The 19830-nt window shown below is 46.5% G+C and overlaps 1 protein-coding gene across 2 annotated transcripts in view; it reads right to left on the bottom strand.

Annotated features, from left to right (window-relative positions):
- The window catches only part of XPO1 (exportin 1), a 960241-nt gene that overhangs the window by 391960 nt on the left and 548451 nt on the right, over positions 1-19830 (bottom strand). For both annotated transcript variants that reach the window (XR_013596235.1, XM_078649290.1), the window contains exon 14: positions 14037-14218. Coding sequence is in view for 1 of the 2 variants with exons in the window: in XM_078649290.1 (XP_078505416.1) it covers positions 14037-14218 (182 nt within the window). In the remaining variant the exon portion in view is untranslated. The remainder of the gene's footprint in view (positions 1-14036; positions 14219-19830) is intronic.

Here is a 19830-nt window from a genome sequence, read left to right as displayed (position 1 = left end):
GAAGGGGGGTGGTTACACCCCCTATCCTTTGTCCAGTTTCCCGCCAGAGCTGGGGCTGGAGTGCCCCAGCAACTGGTTGGAACCGGTGTATGCACAGGGCACCTTGTGTGCCCCAGGCATGTCTCATTCCTTTCAGCCTGAGCCTACCTAATACACAAAATCCTGTCTGGGGTGGTGCTAGCACCTCCCAAGGCAGGAAACCCTTTGTCCAAGCCTCCCTCGCTGGAAGGACTCCCAGCAGCAGGAGGTCAGACTTGTGTCTGTGGTGGCAGCATCCATTTTGTGATGCGGAGGCTTGAGTTAACTTTAACCGGGGTTTACAGTTACATACATGTCGTGCCCTTCTAGAAGGGTGGAATGCTAACCCCATCGCCAGAATTGGCGAGGGGTTAGTATTCCAATTCGTATGAAACCTTACTCGACATGTTTTGATAATGCTATGCCAAAGTTAGCATTTAACCGCGAGGATTATAATGCACTTAAGAGTATATGGTATAGCGTCATCATGGAAAAGCTATCAGGACTTGGTTCCGCAAGCTGCAAACGGGCTCAGCTCATGCCAGAGCACCATCTCACATAATTCCAAGCACTCTGCCTTCAGGATTGATAAGGCCTGCCATAGGAGTGACTGATAGGAATATATGTGTTCATCTTAGGGTTAGATATAGGAATACTATATCTAAAGCAAAGGGTGATTACACCACCTTGCATCAGCTGTCGTGCAGCCAGTTGTGTCAGATTTGGGTGGCCAGCCAGGGGTGGCATAATACATGCTGCAGCCCCTGGTAGGCCCTGGGTACACCTATGCCCTGGATACCTAAGGTATACTGTACTGGGACTGATAAGGTGGCCCAGTACCAATTGGTAAATGCACCTAAGGTATATGCTTGTCAATTTAGAGAGAGAACAGCTAGGCTGTGGGTCCGATTAGCAGGCCCACAGCCAGGGAAGGTCGTAAATCAGTGAAGCAAAAAGCAAAAATCTGGGGTGGCCATGGGATTGCAGACCCCACTCTCCTACACAAGATGCATGAAGTCGGCACATCAAATGTGCCGATACCCATTGTGACATGCGCATGTGCAGTGTATTTACAGTGAAATCGTGAGAAGCAAATGTTTTCAGGGTACTCGGGAAAGAGTGGGGGCATGAACGCTGGGGGGTTATATGTGGACGCTAAGGGCTTCATCCGCGTTCAAGCCTGAAGGGATTTTGGAGTTTAAGAGATTGATATATCTCGACTCCAGGCGGCGTAAAGCAAGTTTGCGATTTCCACCCCTGACATTTCTTGGGATGCTGTCTATAACGAAGTACGTTAGACCTTCTGCATTGCCTCCATGGGTCTCATGGATGTGCCTTGCCACTGGATATGTTTGGTCCAGGTTTGCAATTGCCCTTAGGTGTTGCAGAATTCTCACGTGGACAGGGTGAATGGTCGACCCTACATATCTCTTACTACATTCACACGTGAGCACGTACACAGCAAATTCGGTCTTGCATGTGAAATGTTCCCTGATGGAATAGGGCTGTCTTCTGAATGGTAACTCGACATTGGTGGTATTGATGCCATGGTTACAGGCTTTGCATTTGCTGCATTTTTTGAATCCTCTTTGGGACTGTAACCAGTTTTTTTGCTTTTTAAGGACAGGTGCATCGCAGACTAGTTGGCTGCGCATTGATTTCGCTTTTCTAAACGATACTAAGGGTCTTTCGCCTACTGTGCTTCCTATGGTTGGATCATTATGAATAAGTGGCCAGTGCCTTCTTAGGATTTTTCGAAGGTTCCAGTGGTATCGATTGAAACCTGTGATAAGCCTGGGGGGTTGTCTTTCTTGCTTGTCTCTGACGGTTTCTGTTACCACCGGGAACAGTAGTTCCTGTCGAGTTTTTGTGCTGCATTTCACTTCTGCATTTCTACATGTCTTGTTTGTGTACCCTCTTTTTTGGAGTCTCGTGAGGAGGTTTTGTTTGGCATCTGAGAGTCCCTCAGTAGTGCTGCAATTACGTGTCATCCTGAGGCATTCAGCATACGGGATCGATTGTTTCAGAGGTATGGGGTAGAAACTATGGGCGTGTAGAATCCCGTTACCTGCAGTGGGTTTACGGTAGGTACGCGTTTGTATCTTATCGTGTTGGACAAACCGCTCTATAGCTCTATATCTAGAAATTGTATTGTTTCAGTGCTAGTGTTGCAGGTGAATTTTAAATTCAGTGTATTTTCATCTGCAAAACTCAATGCACTCTCCACACTGCCCTCCCACAAAATGAAGATGTCATCAATAAATCTGTTATATACAATCACATTATTCGTCATGATTTCTTGGTATGACGTCCATAAAACCTGCTCCTCCCACCAGCCCATATGCAGATTCGCATAGCTGGGGGAGAAGCAAGTGCCCATGGCTGACCCTTGGACCTGTTTGTAGTGCAGTCTGTCAGGACCTCATAATAAATGAAAGTTAAAACCCGAGTGGGTTGTGTTGTTCGTTTTTACCTCCTGCATCACTCTTATTCCTTCAATAACAGCTCCTGTTATCTGAGTTCCAGCGGTTTTAAGCGTCGATGCAGAAATGCTCAAGGGCACCCGGGCTTCCTCCGCGGCTCAGGCGAGACGGCTAAACATCCAAAACCAAGTTTGCCTGCTATGGAGTCAGCCCTTGAGCATTTCTGCATCGACGCTTAAAAACGCCGGAACTCAGATAACAGGAGCTGTTATTGAAGGAATAAGAGTGATGCAGGAGGTAAAAACGAACAACACAACCCACTCGGGTTTTATCTTTCATTTATTATGAGGTCCTGAGCGCGCCAGCTCACTGTAGCAAGACTTGTGCACTACAACTACCAGCGGGCCACGGGAGTGACCGCGCCCACATGGGCGGTGTTAATAACAGATATATAGTGCCTAAAAGAGCGTGTCATGACTTCTAAACCTGTGCCTCTGAAGAAGTGGACTCTCACGAAACGCGTCAGGCGGAGGCTGAACATTTTGCAGTGAAGTTTGTTCTTTAATCCTTGCAACAGCCTTCAATAAAAGATTTGTGGCATATTCCTACCTGTGATGTGGCTGACTCAATAGCAGGCAAACTTGGTTTTGGATATATATAGATATATATATATATATATATATATATATATATATATATATATATACACACACATACATATATATACATACACACATATATATATATATATATATATATATACACACACACACACACAGCACCAAAGTAAGGTTCAGTGTGCACAGAGTCCACAGTCGCCAGAGGTATGGCCGAGGCTAAAGTTAGATATAACTCCAAAAAACCTTACGTCGTATCAATAAAGTAAAAGAAACATCCATTGTAATTCAATTGATATATGGTTTTAATTCAACCGATGATGTTGATCATATTCCGTCATACGATACATTATCCCTTGTTTATATTATGATCAATTGAGAACAATGTAAGAACAATGTTGAAAATGGTGTTGAATTGTCGTTACAAAACATTTGAAAATTTCCCCAATACATTTTGAGCCGCCGCTCTTCTTCAGTGGGGATATTTCGAAGCATGAAGCAGTGAACGCTTCTGGGTAATACGGAATGAAAACGCTGTGTAAGTTCCGTACGCGTGTGGTGGTTAGATATAACCTTGCTCTCTAAAGTGGTAGCTTGGTCAAACAGAAAGGCAGTATCAGAGGACACTGTAAAGCATTTGTTGTACACACAGTCAGCAAATGGTCTCACACACAAGAACTGAACTCTAGGCCAAATGTTTTGTATATAAAAATATAGTTATTTTATTTTAGAACCACAGTAGGTATATTGCATACTTTCTCAGAATGAGATGTTGCAATTGAATACTTTCAAATAGCAATAGACTTAGATGCAATCGTTACAGTTTTTGCAATATGCAACACAAGTAAAACACAATATAACATTGAGCTCAAAAGGGAAGTTTTAAGTAAATGCAATAAAATCACTTTATGAATGTTTTTCTTACTCCGGGCTGGATCCTGGATTCAGCCCTGGTGAATTTCCTGTAAACAGTTATAAGAAATCACTTTTGTTACACAGGCAATTTTTAAGGAATATTTGCTTTTTGCCACAGCATCCCTACGCGGTGGGGGCGGGGCGGCATCATGCGTCTCCGCCCAGGCGTCGTCCGATGACGTCAGCGAGGTCACATAAGCCCCACCCCAACGTGCCTAAGTCAGTTTTTTTCTGAGAACTTTTCCGCACCACAATGCAGAGCCACCAGACAAATAACGATGGGAACAGGGGGGCGAAAGTAGAAAAAGGAGAAATACACCATAAGGAACAGTGGAACACTGCAGTGTCCAAAGGCAGGGGCATTAGAAAGAGCAGAGCCCTGAGCAGCCACCCTGCCAGTACGTAGTCAGCCCCCCCCCCCTCCCTCCTCGGAGACAAGTAACCTACATAAAAGGTCATGACACATGTAGCAGGCCTACAACCCTTACGTAGAAACAGGGAAGGGGAGCTAGTCACAAAACAGACAAGAATAACCAACCCCAGCATAGAGGGCAACCACCCCCCAAGGAACTAGGGTGAGGCACCACCAGATGACTCCAACATAGAGGTTAGCAGAAGGGCCAGGACTCCTAGCAGCAAGAGGAAGGGAGGGGAGGGCAGAGATTGAAGGCAAACCTCCAAACCTGGAGCAGCCAGTGCAGCGGGGTACAGATGCGCCGTAACCCCATCCTCCAAAGAACTAGGAGGAGGAATGAACAGCAACAAGACGGAGCCACCGTCAAGAGCAAAAGAAAGCACTCACAGGAGACACAGCCCCCCACCGGGAGACTAGTACCTAAGACCAGCCCAAAGGTCCTCGCAGAACGGGGAGGAAGGGCAGGCCGTGAAGGAATCTGTGGCTAGAATCATCGCTACCAGATAAATCTTTATCGAAGATAAGTAACTCTGATAGAGACTACTAGCCGCAGATTCCTTCACGTAGAAGAGATACTCTAGCAATACCCATGGGGATGGAGGGTCTGCAGAAGGACCCCACCAGACTGGACAGGACAAGGCCCCACAGGGGACCAGACAAGAACCTCGTCCCTTCCAGGAAAGAGGACCCCCTCCAAGCCGAACACCACCGACCCCAAGAGGGAGGAAGGAGGACTGAGGCCTGGACACTCACAACAGAGGAACCAAGGGCAAGGCCGGCAAGGCTGTATTACATCCCCCCCACCCACCCCCAGGCAAGAGATTCCATCCAATGCCAGGACAGGCAGAAGAACAAGAAGAATAAGAAGCCCAGAGGGCCCAAGAAAGCAAGGGAAAGAAGGCGAGCCCCCCCAAAGGGAAGGCAAAAGGCCAGCCGGAATGGCACAGATAGCCATAAGCCGCCAGAAGCAAGAACAGTCCGGGGTCCCAGAAAAAAACGGGTAGGCAACGCCTGACCGGGGAGAACACAGAAGCATCCCAGCCCTCAGGACAGGAGCAGGAAGAAGAGGAAATGCCCAGATACCAACACAAGGGGCCGCGCACACGACATCAAGAAGCAACTACAAAATACATAAACGCCATTGAGAACAGAACTCCCCAGCAGAGCTCCGCTATATAACAGCTACCACTACCCCACATAGGGTACATTAAGTCCCAAGACATGGGAACCCTTTGAAAGAACTTCCGCAGCAGAGGAAAAACAAAGGTGCCACAGGGAAAAACACCCCCGACGAAGGCTTGACAAGCAGCACAAGCGAAACAGAAGGCCTAATCTCAGGGCCAAGTCTGCGTAACAATTCTAGCAAAAACACAGTCAACAAACGGCCGTCCAGTAGCCAACAATGTCAAAGTCCCAAGGACGACTCAAATGGCCAGAAAACATAGTACAGCCAGAACAACCGGCCCAAGAAGGCCCAGAACCAGCCCAACTCAGCAGTCACTGAGGAAGGGAAGGAGGAGGAGAATGAGGATAAGGCAGAGTAGGAGAAGGACAGAGCCCTGCCAGGAACCTTTGGATGGCGGAGTCAGCCAGGGCATGGAACAGGCTGCCTTCAAACGGAAGATCAATGAGCCGCTCCCGAATAATTTCAGGGAACACGCCGTCCCGAAACCAAGCATGGCGACAGAGGGTGACTGAGGAAGCCATGGCCCGGCCCAGCACCTCCGGGATGTCCGGAGTGGAGAATAAACGCCACTAGCTCCCGGCCATCCAAAGCATGAGGCCGTAAGTCCACCTGAACAGTCTCTTGGGAAGCTGCCGAGTCCCACAAACAAAAGGAGGCCCTAGCCAATACAAACAAGGTGTGAAGGGACAGCAGAGCAGAGCTGGTCGAGGCGAACATGTTGCGCCCCCAAGAGTCCAGCCAGCAGGCCTCCCAGGACGGCGGAGTCAACAGTGGCGGCAGGTAGGGACCAGCGGTCCGCTAAACTGGACTGGCAGCAGAGGGGTGGAGGGAAAGGCACACCGGATCACGCGGCGCCGGAAGGTGTCGGTACAGAAGGTGTTGAGGCACCGGATCCCCCGAGGCGGGACGCCTCCATGCTCAGTCAGGGAAGAAAGGAGCGAACCCTCAAAGGGAAGCAAGATCTCTATAGTTACAGTTTTAAAGGATTTCTTAGATTTTCCAACTCCACACTTAGAAACTTTTCACAGAAACTGTCAATGTTATCCTGTGGAAAAGTAAATTTTGCCATGTTATATGTGCCTACGTGTTCCCCATATTATGCTATATGTGCATGATCGATATGCATGTATCCCCCTATGATCGATTAAAGACGCAATTACAGTTGTGTCCATCTCTAGTATGCCAGTTTCCAGTTCTCGTGAAAGCAACGAGTATTAGGCCTATGTTGCCACATTTTACAGTGTGCACGTTAATTCATTGAATTGTCCCCGTTTCTAGGCCTCAAAAGGGCCCGGACATCAGATTCAGCTCCAGACTTCTGAACCCTCTCCGAGGAGCGATACAGCCCCCACCTGCATCCCTGACCCTTCACTTACTTCCTGCCTCGCAGTGCCCGGCCCGGCTCTGCCTGCCAGCCTGCCAAGAGTATGTTATGCTTCTAGTTATCAGTCTAGCCCTCCTTCTCTGCATTCCTAAGCTACTGAATCGCATCAACAGTTTCAGCCATGGTCTAGCCTTTCTGTCTCCATGTAAGAGAAATACTGTATTAATATTCATAGAATATTCCACGCACACGCAATACATATAGAATTATGCACGTACCAGTCTTAGTGTCTAGTAGCCTTTGCCCTGATAACTTTTGGATTCTATCAACATGTACTCCAAACACCAGATACCAGATATGATATAGGTACAAGTCGTTCTGACACTGTAGACTGTAGTCTCCTCTTCTAGCGCAGAAGTCATAGCCCCCAGTTCCTCCTGGTAACACGTCATTGCCAGTTTGCGCGCACCACTAGGTTAAAGGTCCCAGCTACTCAGGTAGCCCCCTCCATGTTTCCGCCCCGTTTATGACACTTCTGTTACGTTTACATCACATGTCTATGTATACGCCCTGTACACGCCTTCTTGTTACTCCCATTTTGTCCTTATCTTTCGCGACTGCTACAAGTTACGCCTACTGCTACGCCTACTGTATTGAATGTAATGTATTTGTTTAAGTATATATACTGTGCACTGTTACTAAAAGTTACACTTTACCCAGCCCTTCGCGATCCTGCCATTTTCCCCTGCCCCCGGCAGCTGCCGTCCCGTGCTTCCAAGCTGTTCTGTCCCTTCCCTTATGCCTGATTAAAGCATGAAGACTCAAGATACCTCGAATCCTGTCTCTTATTTATTGAGCTATCTGTTTTATTCACTGTATTAAAAAATAGTACCGGTAATTAATTATTTATTTACCACAATCCTACGGTGGAAAATAGTGTTATTGGTTTACAGTTAAGTACGTTGTTGTGGGAGTTGGTGTTCTGGGATAGACTCAGGGGTCCCCCATGGTCAAGGATACACTCTTGTTAAACCCTCAGCGGCACTAGGGCGGTCGGGTGCAGAGGATCAATGTTATCCAAAGGGGGTCTCTGGTTGGTGGCTGATGAGTCGGCAATTGGATTGTGGGAGCAAAGCTCCTTGACATAAGCTCAGGGCAAATAAGGGTTTAGGCCTGCACAAAAGATGCACCCTCAGCGACACTAGGGCAGCCGGGTGCAGAGTGCTGTTTTCGCGTCGGTAGCCTTGTAGTTTTCATGGGGAGTCTCCAGCTTGCAAAAGCACTGCAGGCTCAGGGACAAAGGTTTTCTGGGTGTGACCACCACTTGGAGGTAAGTTGGGATCTTGGGGGTGGTTAGGCACAGTCGGTTGGGCCACCAAAGGAAGTGGGGAGTCTGGTGCAGTGGTGCCTTTAAGGGTCGGATCTTCTTACCAGATCCTGGTTGCGGTTGGGGCAACCTTTTGGTTTGAAGATGCATGTGTCAGCTGGAGGCTTGAGGCAGGTAAGGGGTCACCGGATCTATAGTCAGGATCGCTTGGGGGGGGCCCTGCTGTTGGTGTTGGGCCAATCAAACTCGGGCCGTGGACGTAGAGTGCAGAGTGGTGCAGACGCGCGGATCCTTGCGGAACTGGATTTTGTTATTTGAACAAATCGGGTGTTCGCGGGAGATAGTCTTTGGGATTGAAGGCAGGCAGGTCCTCTAGGTTTGTCTAGGTTGCTGGCTGCAGTACACACCGGGATTTCGCTGGAGCAGGTCCGAGGTGGGGAAAGACCGGTAGGGCTGGGACCAAGCAATTGGGCGTCCTCTTCTTGTTCGCTTCGGCATGGCTGTTCGGTCCTTCCTTTCTTCTTGCCGGTTCTTGTCTGAGGAAGCGAGGTTCAGGGGTAATACAAAATAATAAATTAAGAGGCGTTACAGGTAGGTAAAAAGGTTGAGAACCAATGGGTCACTTCCCTGGGGTGGGTACACCCCTATTATGCCACAAGACTTTCCCTGGTTGGCTGAGTCCCCCCCATCTGCAAGATGGCAGGGACAGAGTTGTGCTTCATCTCCCCTCCCCAACCTGAACAGTGGAGTTGGCAGAGGTGGGCACACCTGTTCCTCACTTGTTTTTCCCGCTGGTTCTCCTGCCCAAAGTGAGGGACAGAACCAGTGGGGACCAGTTGCTAAAAGCAGCAAGTGGAAGCTCACAAATGCGTCCCAAGATGTGCATTGTTTAAGGCCCTCGAGAGCAGCAGGCTCTTAATCTGGACACTAGTGGTAGGTTGTTTTTCAGGGGGCATCTCTAGCCCTTTAAGTGCGCCAGTCAGCCAAAATCCACCGTGAGCACTTCCTCGGTAGTGCTGTGCACATCAGTTGGACGACACGGCCCCGCCCACTATATGGAACGCACCGCAGCGGAATTGCCGCCGCAGTTAAGGCGTTAAGATGCCCTCTGTGTGCATTTTTCATAAAATCTCACACTGGCATCAGTGTGGGTTTAATGTGCTGAGAAGTTGGATACCAAACTTCTCAGTATCCAGTGAAGCCATTATGGTGCTGAGGAGTTCGTAATGACAAACTCCCACCACCATATACTCTTAATGGCAGCACTGCACTTACAATGTCTAAGAATTGACAGAAAATGTAGGGGTACAGGGCTCATGCACCTGTACCCTCACCACTGGTTTAGTGCACCCAGCTAGAGGGGTAACTGATCAATGCCAGGGCAGTGGGATGTAGGCATGGCACACAGGGATGTGTAAAATGCAAAAAGTACAATTGATGGACAAAATGCAGAACAAGGTCATACATTCACCCCAGTATAGAGATCTGGGCCTAAATCCATAGTTTTTTTGCTCACCATGCCATTCTAGTTTGGACCCAGCCTTATGCAAATCAGTCATGCCCTGTGCACAATGGGAACAGTCAAGCCCGACCTGCCAGGCCAGGTCCACCCTGGACTGGAAACAAGCATCTTAGAAACGAATTCGGGTTTTCAGCTCTCATTAGCTAGAATAGCTGACTCCAGCGGCATGGAGAGCACAGGTCCCATGTCTGGGTATACCTGTCCCACTGGGGCGGCAAATGCAAAAACAATTGGACAGAATGCAGGAAAATGTCTTACATTCACCCCAGTACAGAGATCTGGGACTAAATCCATCATTTTTTTGCTTACCATGCCATTAAAGTTTGGACCCAGCCATATGTAAATCCGTCTTGACCCTGCGCCCAATGGGAACAGTCCAGCTTGAACTGCCAGGCCCTCCCTGGATTGGAAACAAGCATCCTAGGACCAGTTTCGGGCTTTTAGCCCTCATCAGCCAAGATAGCTTTACTCCAGCGGCATGGAGAGCACGGGACCCACGTCCCATGAGGCACAGGGTCAACACTGATTTGCATATAGCTGTGTCTGAACTGAGGTGTCAAAGTGAGCTGAAGAAAAATGATGGATTCAACCCAGATCTGCGACTGGGGTGAGTGTCTAAAAGATTTCAGCGCTCCTTCCATCATCTCCTTGTGTTTACACAGGGATGTGTGCCATGTTGAGTTTTCACTTTCTCTGAGCCAAAACCGCAGCCTGCAAAGGCAGTGTGTGTGTGTGTGCGCAGTGGTACAGGGCCTCTAAAGCTGCCACAATTAGTGCTGCAGTCCTTAGGGGTTTTCTCTGGTCACAGTGCCCTGGATAAATGTGGTACCATTTATCCAGCATCAATACCAATGCTACCAGTAATGTTATGGTCTCCGCTTTTAAATGTGTAAGGTTGAGTGGGAATGTGAAGATCCCTGTATCAATATATATATATGGCCAGTTGCAAGGTGCTTTAACCGTGGCACTGAGGGGTGTAGAGACCTTGCCGATATGTCTGCACTACCTTTATAATATAAACAATCTACTTGAAGTACTGGGTCTAAATGAACATAAAACCATAATCTCTTCCACCGACAGGTGGACCTCCTGTAAAATACAAAGCCGAGCTGGCCAGGAAAAGAGGGCGATAAAGAAATAATCCCTGTGTACGTATCAAGTAATATAACGATTACGTCAACACGGCCATAGCTCACAGCAGCAGGAAGGTCTCCAAGTAAGTAGAAGGAAGACTAATGAAAATGAATCCCTCTTGATAATCTAGAATACAAAGGGATACCAAAAATGTTATTTTACTTCTCTAACTCCTCAGATTCCAGAGGCGATGCCATAATTGTAAAACCGGCCCAAATAACACCGTAGTATGAACGAAAACATCTAATTTACGTGAGCTGCATACGATATGACTGTAGTGTCCATTGAGAAGTAAGTGAAACGGATAAAATAAAACTTTTGAAGGAACAATGAAAGCTCCTTTTGATAAATAAATAAACTCACTAGTGATAATTCATTCATTTACTTCAAATAGGTTCTGTGAATGATGTAAATGAACCAGAACCAAAAAAGAGGACCTGGGAAGTCATGTTGATGGTCCAGTATTCTGAGAAAGTTATGATAAGCATATAACAAAAGTAAGTTCAAGATATCGGTCAATGTAAAGGATGTGATATTAGCAGATAGACACATAACATGTTGAGAATAGGAACTTGTTCTTTTACATTAAAAACTGAAGACTAATTGCATGTATTCTCCTTTTTAGAAAGAATTTACCTGGTTTTTATCAAAGTTTTGTCCTGAGGAAGGTGTTTACTTGACTCGAACTAAAAAGCACCGAAGCGCGTCGACACAAGGACTCCAAATGTTTTTCTATATTGTTTAAAATTGTATTAATTTATATACCGTATGTTTAATTTAGGTAACATTTGCCAACAAAGATCTATAGATCAATTAAGAACTGTATAGAACTAGAATATCTTTGTTTAGAGCAACTTATTGCATACTGTCTTCTGATTGTTTTTACATTGTTTTAAACTGTTTTTAATTTGTGTATTGAAATTTTTAACTTGGTTTTTCCAACAAATAAATTAGCGAGAAATGAGCCTATAAAGATTCTTTAGCATTTCATATTTCCTTCATGTCATGTGAAAATTTATTGAGTCTATCTGCTATTTGCCTAATGGTCTAGATTGAACTGAATAACACGGAAAGGAACCCCCCCCCTTTTTTAGGACCATTTACTAGGGACTGACCTGTGGCCAGAGATGCCAATTGGGTGCTGGTATCAATGGAGTTTTAGGGAAAGAACATAGGCTCTGGGTACATGATTGGCAGGAGCTCAGTCAAAGCACATCAGCAGTTCAGCAAAAAGTGGGGGCTACTATGCAGAAAGAGGGCAATTTCTCACAATTTCCACAACCAGTCTTGTACCAGTGGAATATTCTAATCTGTAGTGTAAATATCCATCAAAAAGTCAAGGTGTGTCACCACAAACATTCTTCAAAAAGAGTGGCAACAAAATTTAACTCTTGGGGTGACATTTGTTAGAGATTTAGCCTCCATTATCATTTCCCAAGGATTTATACACACATCTGTTATTAATCATATCATTTGTTTTCCCTTTTTCAACTAACTTTTGTACAATGACCACATAATTTGTATAATAATTGCTGCGTTTGGCATCATGGATCTGAGAAATAAAGGAAGGGGGGGGGGGGGGGGTACATCCTTATGCACCTTAGCATTTCAAAACCTTGGTATTTCAGAAGGGAGCGCAAAGCTGGAAATTATGCTAATGAATGGTGAGAAAGTTGACACCAGTCGCCAGAGTCCGCAATACTACTCTGTCGCCATCCCATGTATATGGAAAATTACTGTAATTTGGAATTGTTGATCTTCGAGTGTTTTTTCTCATCCTAGAATATGCCACTAGTGATGAAATTATTATTACTGGTTGAACATTCAAGGCCAACTGCATTAATGAGAGTGAGTTAGAAACTTATAGTAGATACCATAAAGAGAGGCATCAGTGCTTTGGTATAGAAAAGGCTAATGACAAACATTAAAATAACTAGTGGTTAAAATAAGAAAAACACAATTCCAGAGGATCAAAAGAATGCAGAAGCATACATATGCTCTCCAATTGTAAAAGGCCTGAGACAGTTTTCTTTTCACGTTGGCATTAGGGCAAATGTTATCTCGTCAGCCTTGGTTTGGACTAACTCTAGGAACTACAAAAACACACTAGTCTATTTCTCAGCCAAAACGAAACCCAGCTAAATGCAAACAGAAGTAGGCTTGCAACAGATACAGGAAGTGCAGCCCAAACTCTGGTCCACTGACGCAACCGCAGGACTAGAGGGGAAGAATACTTAGTGTGAGCTAAATCAATGCAAACGGATATGAAATTAGGACGGAATGAAACTTGTCACAATTTAGGTGTGGCGTCTTTTATTCTGACCCACATCTGACCCCTTGCTATCACAATTACAAATAGTTGGGTTCCATGTTTCCATATTCTGTGTCTACCTTTAAATCATCACCAACTCGAACAAGGCCTTGGGTGATTCAACAAGCCATGGGGTCAATGTCAGTCTAGTCTTAAGCTATACTTGAGGTTTCTCTTAGACCAAGGAGGAGCTAGAAATTTCTCTCTTTGGATGTGCAACACATTTAAATTTTACTCGCCAGTTTTATATGGTCACTTTTATTACCTGCAAATTCATGTTTGAGAGTTATTTACGATGTGACAAAGAAAACCCAATTTCATATTCAGGCCACCTAATGTCCAAGACTCAACTGCTCGATCGCACTGTCCGCAATTTATGTGCTTAAAAGCGAGCCCACTTTGCTCTCAAAACAGAGTGCATCAGCATTATGCTTATTACACACCAACACCAGTGGTAATAGTCAGTTCATTTTTAATCCAGGTTCAGCTACATATGCATCTTAAATGAAGTCAAATGTTATTGCCTGCATGCAGCGACTAAACTTTACACATGTTGGTAGAAACTATGAAGATCCTACAATGCAGAACAGCTACCTAGTAATACAGCCAGTCACACCCCCCCCCCCCCAAGTAAAGGTCTATCATCCTGCAGGACTTGACACCTGAATTTGTGCATTATGACTTTAATTGCAATTCTAAAAAGGAAAAACTAAGCTGGACAAATAAAAAGAAAGTTAATGTCATACACGCATTTCTAATGAACCAACCATAACGAAATGTTTTTAAGTCGATGCTTATTACTATTTGATTTAGAGAAATTAAAATGTATCAAAGGTAAGCATACCTTTATGACTGTGACCAAAAATCTTTTTTCATCCTCCTCATGCATAGCTCCACTTATTGAGCCGATGGCCCAACACAGTGTATTTAGATTTTTCCACGACCACTCAGTACCATTCACTTGATTGTGCAGCTTCTCCGTCATTATTCGTTCAGTGTCAGCATAATCCAAATGAGTAAGGTACACTGAAATACAAACACTTCTTAATATATGTAGGGAAGTAAGATGTGAAACATGCTGGCTGCAACTAGTTACTTGGGGCATCAAGAAAAGAAAAAGCTGCTAGACCCAACAATGTTCGCCGATTGTAATGATGTAGATTTGCATGCTGGTCACTCATCTACCTTCAATAATTGGTTTTACAATATTACATTTTCCTTTTTAATTCAAACATAGTGAAGGGCATGAATACATTCCATCCAAAAACAAAATGATACAGGACGCACAGTTTAGATGGTTATTCAGATACCACTATAGGTATGTAAATCCTAAACTTATGATAAGAGCAAACCTATTGCTATACGTAAGTAGCATTCGCAGATATTGTTGCAAAACAATAACCAACTTACTCTGAAACAGTGTTTGCAAAACTATGTAATCAGTTGACAATCGAGAGGTTCTTTTCTGGAATGTTTATTCACACAGTAATGTCCTGTGAATGAATGAATAGACGTCCAAGATGGTGTCCTAAAGATGTACACTAGTATGTAGGCCATTGTCCAAATTGAATGAGGTTACAGAATACCTGAATATTTGAGCAGTTGAATAACAAACAAAAAAAAACAACAAAAAAAATGGTATTCCCTGACAAAGTGGAATGAAACCTGGTGCCCAAATAAGCCACAGTCATTTCTCTTGAAATTTTGCAGTGAAAAATGTTAAAACTACAAGAGGGCTCAATAAGTATTTAGTACAATACCCACCTTTTTAGAAAATAACCAAACTTCAGCCAATGAGTAAGTGCTAAGCTATCCGACACCCCTAAAAGTCTATATCTCAGATTTAGCAGCACATGATGTATTCTGCAAAGCATTTTCGATATGAGACAAGGACTTTAACGAATTGTTTCTTACCGGTCGGTGTAGTTTTGCAGCTTGATGATCCTCATGGATTCACTATGCTGTGCATTATTCCGCGGTCTTGTGGTTGGGTCCGGATTCGTAGTCTCTTTTTTTTTCATAGCCCAGGTGGGCGTAGACCTTAGGTGTATTTCCGGTGACGTCGGCACGCTTCCCGCGGAAGCTCCCACTCCTGGGCGCCATCTTCGGATTCTTTTTTCTCGTGTTCGTTTTGTTACCGAAGTTATGGCAGTGTTCAACTAAAGTCTTTTCACCGCTTTAGCCTTTAAGGCTTCTTTTCCAAGTATTGTCTTTGTTTCAACCACCTTTTCTCTCCAGCCTCATCTTTCCGGCGGAGGTGGGTGGGTTCGCTAGTGAATCCAGAAAGATCATCAAGCTGCAAAACTACACCGACAGGTAAACTATTCGTTTTGCAGCGTGAATCTTTCTGGATTCACTATGCTGTGCATAGACTTAGTAGCGGTTTCTCATGTTTGTGGCGGCTGGGTGGAAGATGAGCGTTGGTTATTGAATATGTGTTGAAGGACCCTTTGTCCGACTTGTTCATCTGTATATCCACACAGTAGTGCTTCGTGAACGTGTGCACTGAAGCCCATGTTGCCGCCAGGCATATGTCCTGAATTGGTGTTAGCTAGGAAAGCTATTGTAGCTCCTTTTTTCCTGGTAGATGTCCCCTCTGCTAGTTCCTGCCCTGCCCGCTTGTGGCAGAACTGTATTGTTTGGGCGATCCATCGTGCAATTGTTCCTTTAGTTACTGGTTTCCCAATGAAACTTAGCGAAGGACACAAAGAACTGCTTTGTTTTCCTGTGTTCCTTCGTTCTCTCAATGTAGTGCATGACTGCCCTTCTGGCGCCCAGAGTGTGCAGTGCCCTTTCAGCTCTTGTTGCCGGTTTTTGTAAGAAACTTGGTATCTGCATAGTTTGGTTCAAGTGGAACCTTGACACCACCTTTGGCATGAAGTGTGGGTCCGTTCTCATCACCACCCTATCGCTGTGTATCTGTATGTAGGGTTCCTGTAGCGTTAGTGCCTGCAGTTCGCTCACTCTGCGCAGTGTAGTGATTGCTACCAGGATAGCGGTTTTCCTTGTCAGCATTTCTAGGCGGCCTTGTGAATTGGTTCGAAAGGTTCCTTCATGAGTTCCGTTAGGACTAGGTTAAGGTTCCATGCAGGTGGTTGTAGGAAGGTAGATCCCTGACTATGGTTGCCCCCAACTTTTTGCCTAGTGTTTTGCTGGTTTTCTGACTTAGTTGACCTGAGGCCCTGCTATTCAGGACCCCAGGCCCACTGCTCTCTCTGTTAAAATGGATTCCATGTACCCTAGGTACATATCTGATTGGCACTGGGCCCTCTCTGAGTCCCTGTACCCAGGGCTGAGGTGCACCCAGAAGTCTCCCAGGGGCTGCAGCATGTATTATGCCACCCCTGGGCTGACTAACTAAATCAGACACAACTGGCTGCTTGACAGCTGGGAGCAAGGTGGTGTAATCACCCTTTGCTTTAGATATAGTATACCTATATCTAAACCTAAATGGACACACAGATCTCCTATCAGTCACTCCTATGGCAGGCCTTAACAATCCTGAAGGCAGAGTGCTTGGAATCGTGTGAGATGGTGCTCTGGCATGAGCTGAGCCTGTCTGCGGCTTTCGGGATCTATCCCTTAGCCGTTTCCATGATCGCGTCAGACCATATACTCTTAAGTGCCTTATAATCCTCGCGGTTATGGTAACTTTGGTCTGACATTATCTAAACATGTCGTGTAAGGTGTCATACGCTTTGGAATACTACCCCCTCGCCAGTTCTGGCGACGGGGGTAGCATTCCACCCCTCTAGAGGGAGAAGACATGTTGGTAACCTGTAACCCCGGTTAAAGTCGAACATAGCCTCAGCTCCACAAGATGGATGCTGCCACCGAGACACAAGTCTGCCCTCCTGCTGCTGGGAGTCCTCCCAGCGCGGGAGGCAAGGACAAAGGGTTTCCTGCCAGGGGCGGTGCCAGAACCGTCCCAGACAGGATTTTGTGTATCCCAGGTAGGCAGGGCTATAGAGGAAGGTGACTGCAAGTGGCACCCCGGTGCTCACTATGCATAGGCCAGTCTGAACCAGTTCCAGGGGCACACCAGCCCCTGAGCTGGGGAAAGTCCGGCAGGGGAGAGGGGTGTAACCACCCCCCTCCTAGTCCCACCCATAGGGCAGGACTTAGTCGCGTGCCAGCCCCCTTTTGCAGGATAAAGGCAGGAGCAGGCCCCCTTCCAAATTAGATCAATCTTTGAATCCTGAACCGACTTTCTACGAGAGGAACTCAAGACTCTTCCTAAGATTTCTCCCTTGTGACTAAGGAGTAGTCACCCTGCAGCAGCAGGCACCAACCAAGCATCGCGGTCTGCTGTAAGTCTCTCCTCCGGATCAAGACTGCCCAGCTCGACGAGAACCGGATTCCCTGGCACCTCTGACCTCAACCTACATCTTCAGCCCAGCTGAGACCCGTGGGTGCGACGAGACCTCGAGGGACCGGCCATCATCAAGACTGCACGACGCTTGTCCAGCACGACCACCGAGTGACCCTCGACAGAGTGCTTTGGGGTAAGAGAAGCCCCGACCCTGAGCAGCTCCAGCACCGAAGTTCAGCCCCCCTGCATCCACGAGATCTGCGTGGGGCCCTTCTGCTCTTTGCTGCTCACCGCGTTGTCCAGGTCACTTGCCCACTGGTCTTTGGTGATGTTGCGCCACTCTTGTATGCAATTTGAAATACTTCCTTCCACTGGAGTGTGCAACGGTGCTAGAGGAAGCAGATAATCATTGCTTGCCTTGAGTTGTAGCTGTGGAAGAGGACTGTTAATGTACTCCTCTGCCTCTCGAGGAATGACTGCCTTGATATTGAGACTTGTTTTGAGACCATTGAGGGGTTTGAACCCTCTGTTGGAACTTTTTGCGATTATAGGGCCTATATCATTGTTCGAAATATTTTTTCTTGTCCAGGCTCACAGCCTCTAGTGTATCCAACTCGGCCTTCATTCTGGTCATTTCCTCATCAGTGTGCAATCCAAAAAGTGAGTTCCCAGAAAATGGAAGGTTCAAAATACGCTGTTAAGCTTCCGGTTTCAAAACTATTAGGCGCAATCAGGAAGACCTCCGTGTACATATTCCATGAGCATGAGTGTGCAGCCAAATAACCGCATCCGCTGCTGTGCTGATCACTTGATTGTCCACAAACGCCCCTTCCTGGAGAATCTGAGAATTCTATTTGATCCTCCTTTGGCAGTTTCTTTAAAACGCTCCAGCAAAAACGGCTGGTCGTAATGGGCCAGCAGGGCAGCAGCCTTTCTCCCCTAAGAATCTTGGGCTCTACTTTCTTTGTCTAGAGGAGGTGAGTAGGAGGAAGCCACAGCATGAGTCTTCTTTGCTGCTGCAATGATGACAGATTCCAGTGGTGGATCAGATTTCAGAAAGAGGATCCGATGCAGCAGGTTTATATTTTTGCAGGATCCTAGCCAGAGCTGCCTTAATCGAGGATGGGGTGATGAAGATGTCCATTTCCGGTTCAAGGAGACCAGGGACTAGAGGAAGTAGTGATCTAGCTGCAGACCTCTGATGGAGGGTTTCGAAAATGATTGAAGTGGTGGAATGAGGAGCCCACATGTCTATGCTTAGATTCTGGGCTCCTCTAGCTAGAACATCATGGAAGGGGTTATCATCGATGGGTGACTCTAGAGGGAGGGCTGTCCGTAAGGTTAGGAGAGTAGTCCCTTTTGGATGAGTGCGAAGACGACGACCAAGATGGTGTTCTCCGCCTCTTGTGATGAGCATGAGTTGATCTATGCTCGGGAGATTTGCCTCCGTGTCCTCTGGTCCGAGGAGTGGGGGGACCGGTCAACCTCTTGCACCAGACATTGCAACGGGGATCTGTGCAGAGGACGGGAAAAGTCTGCCAGTGATTGAGAGGCTGAAGCCATCTGGGCGAAAGATAAATCAAAGGAGATCGTGGCCTCCTTGGAGAGCCTCTTTGAGATGTTCTTGGTTGCTCTGGAGAATGAGCAGAAGCGCTGCGTGACGTCGAGAGCGTCTGGGGAGAGCTCCTAATAGAATGAGAGGACTCTGCGACTTTGAGCGTAAACGGCGTCTTGATGAACAATGCAACGTCGATGGAGTGTCTCGACGTCAACAGACTGAGTCACCCTCACTGGTGAATCCTTAGAGCGGGATCTTCTCCTAGACGCCAACTTCTCCTTGTGTTTCGACATTGTATGTTGTGACACCGAACACCAGGAATCAACAGACTTCGCCTTTAACGTTGAGAGTGCAGGAGACTCCAACGAAGTAAGAATCGACTGAGAAATCCTTCGACATCGTGTCTTTATGCCTTTCAGATCTCTCTAGACGTGGATAGTCTACTGGAAGCAAGCAGAGTCTAGATCGGGGCATTTCTCGCAGTCGATGGAGAACGCCACCTCGACGTCGAACGACACCTTGTGTACTTGACCCTAGGTCTCGACGACTAGTCCTTAGTCTTCGACGATCTAGCTTTCGACGTTCAAAGCCGCCTGGATGATGGCGATGAGTGCCTTGCCTCTTGTGACAACGAGGCACGTCGCGTCGTTGACCACCGCCTGGTTGACGGCAACAGAGGCACCTGCTTTGACGCCGATCACCAATGAAACGGTGATGGCGGAGCATGTCTCGGCGCTTAACGCCAACCTGACAGCGACGACTGAGATC

The sequence above is a fragment of the Lissotriton helveticus genome, chromosome 6 (assembly GCF_964261635.1).
Source record: "Lissotriton helveticus chromosome 6, aLisHel1.1, whole genome shotgun sequence".
Classification (NCBI taxonomy): domain Eukaryota; kingdom Metazoa; phylum Chordata; class Amphibia; order Caudata; family Salamandridae; genus Lissotriton; species Lissotriton helveticus.
The sequence above is the reverse complement of the archived record's forward strand: the minus strand, read 5'-3'. Positions and strand labels throughout refer to the sequence as shown.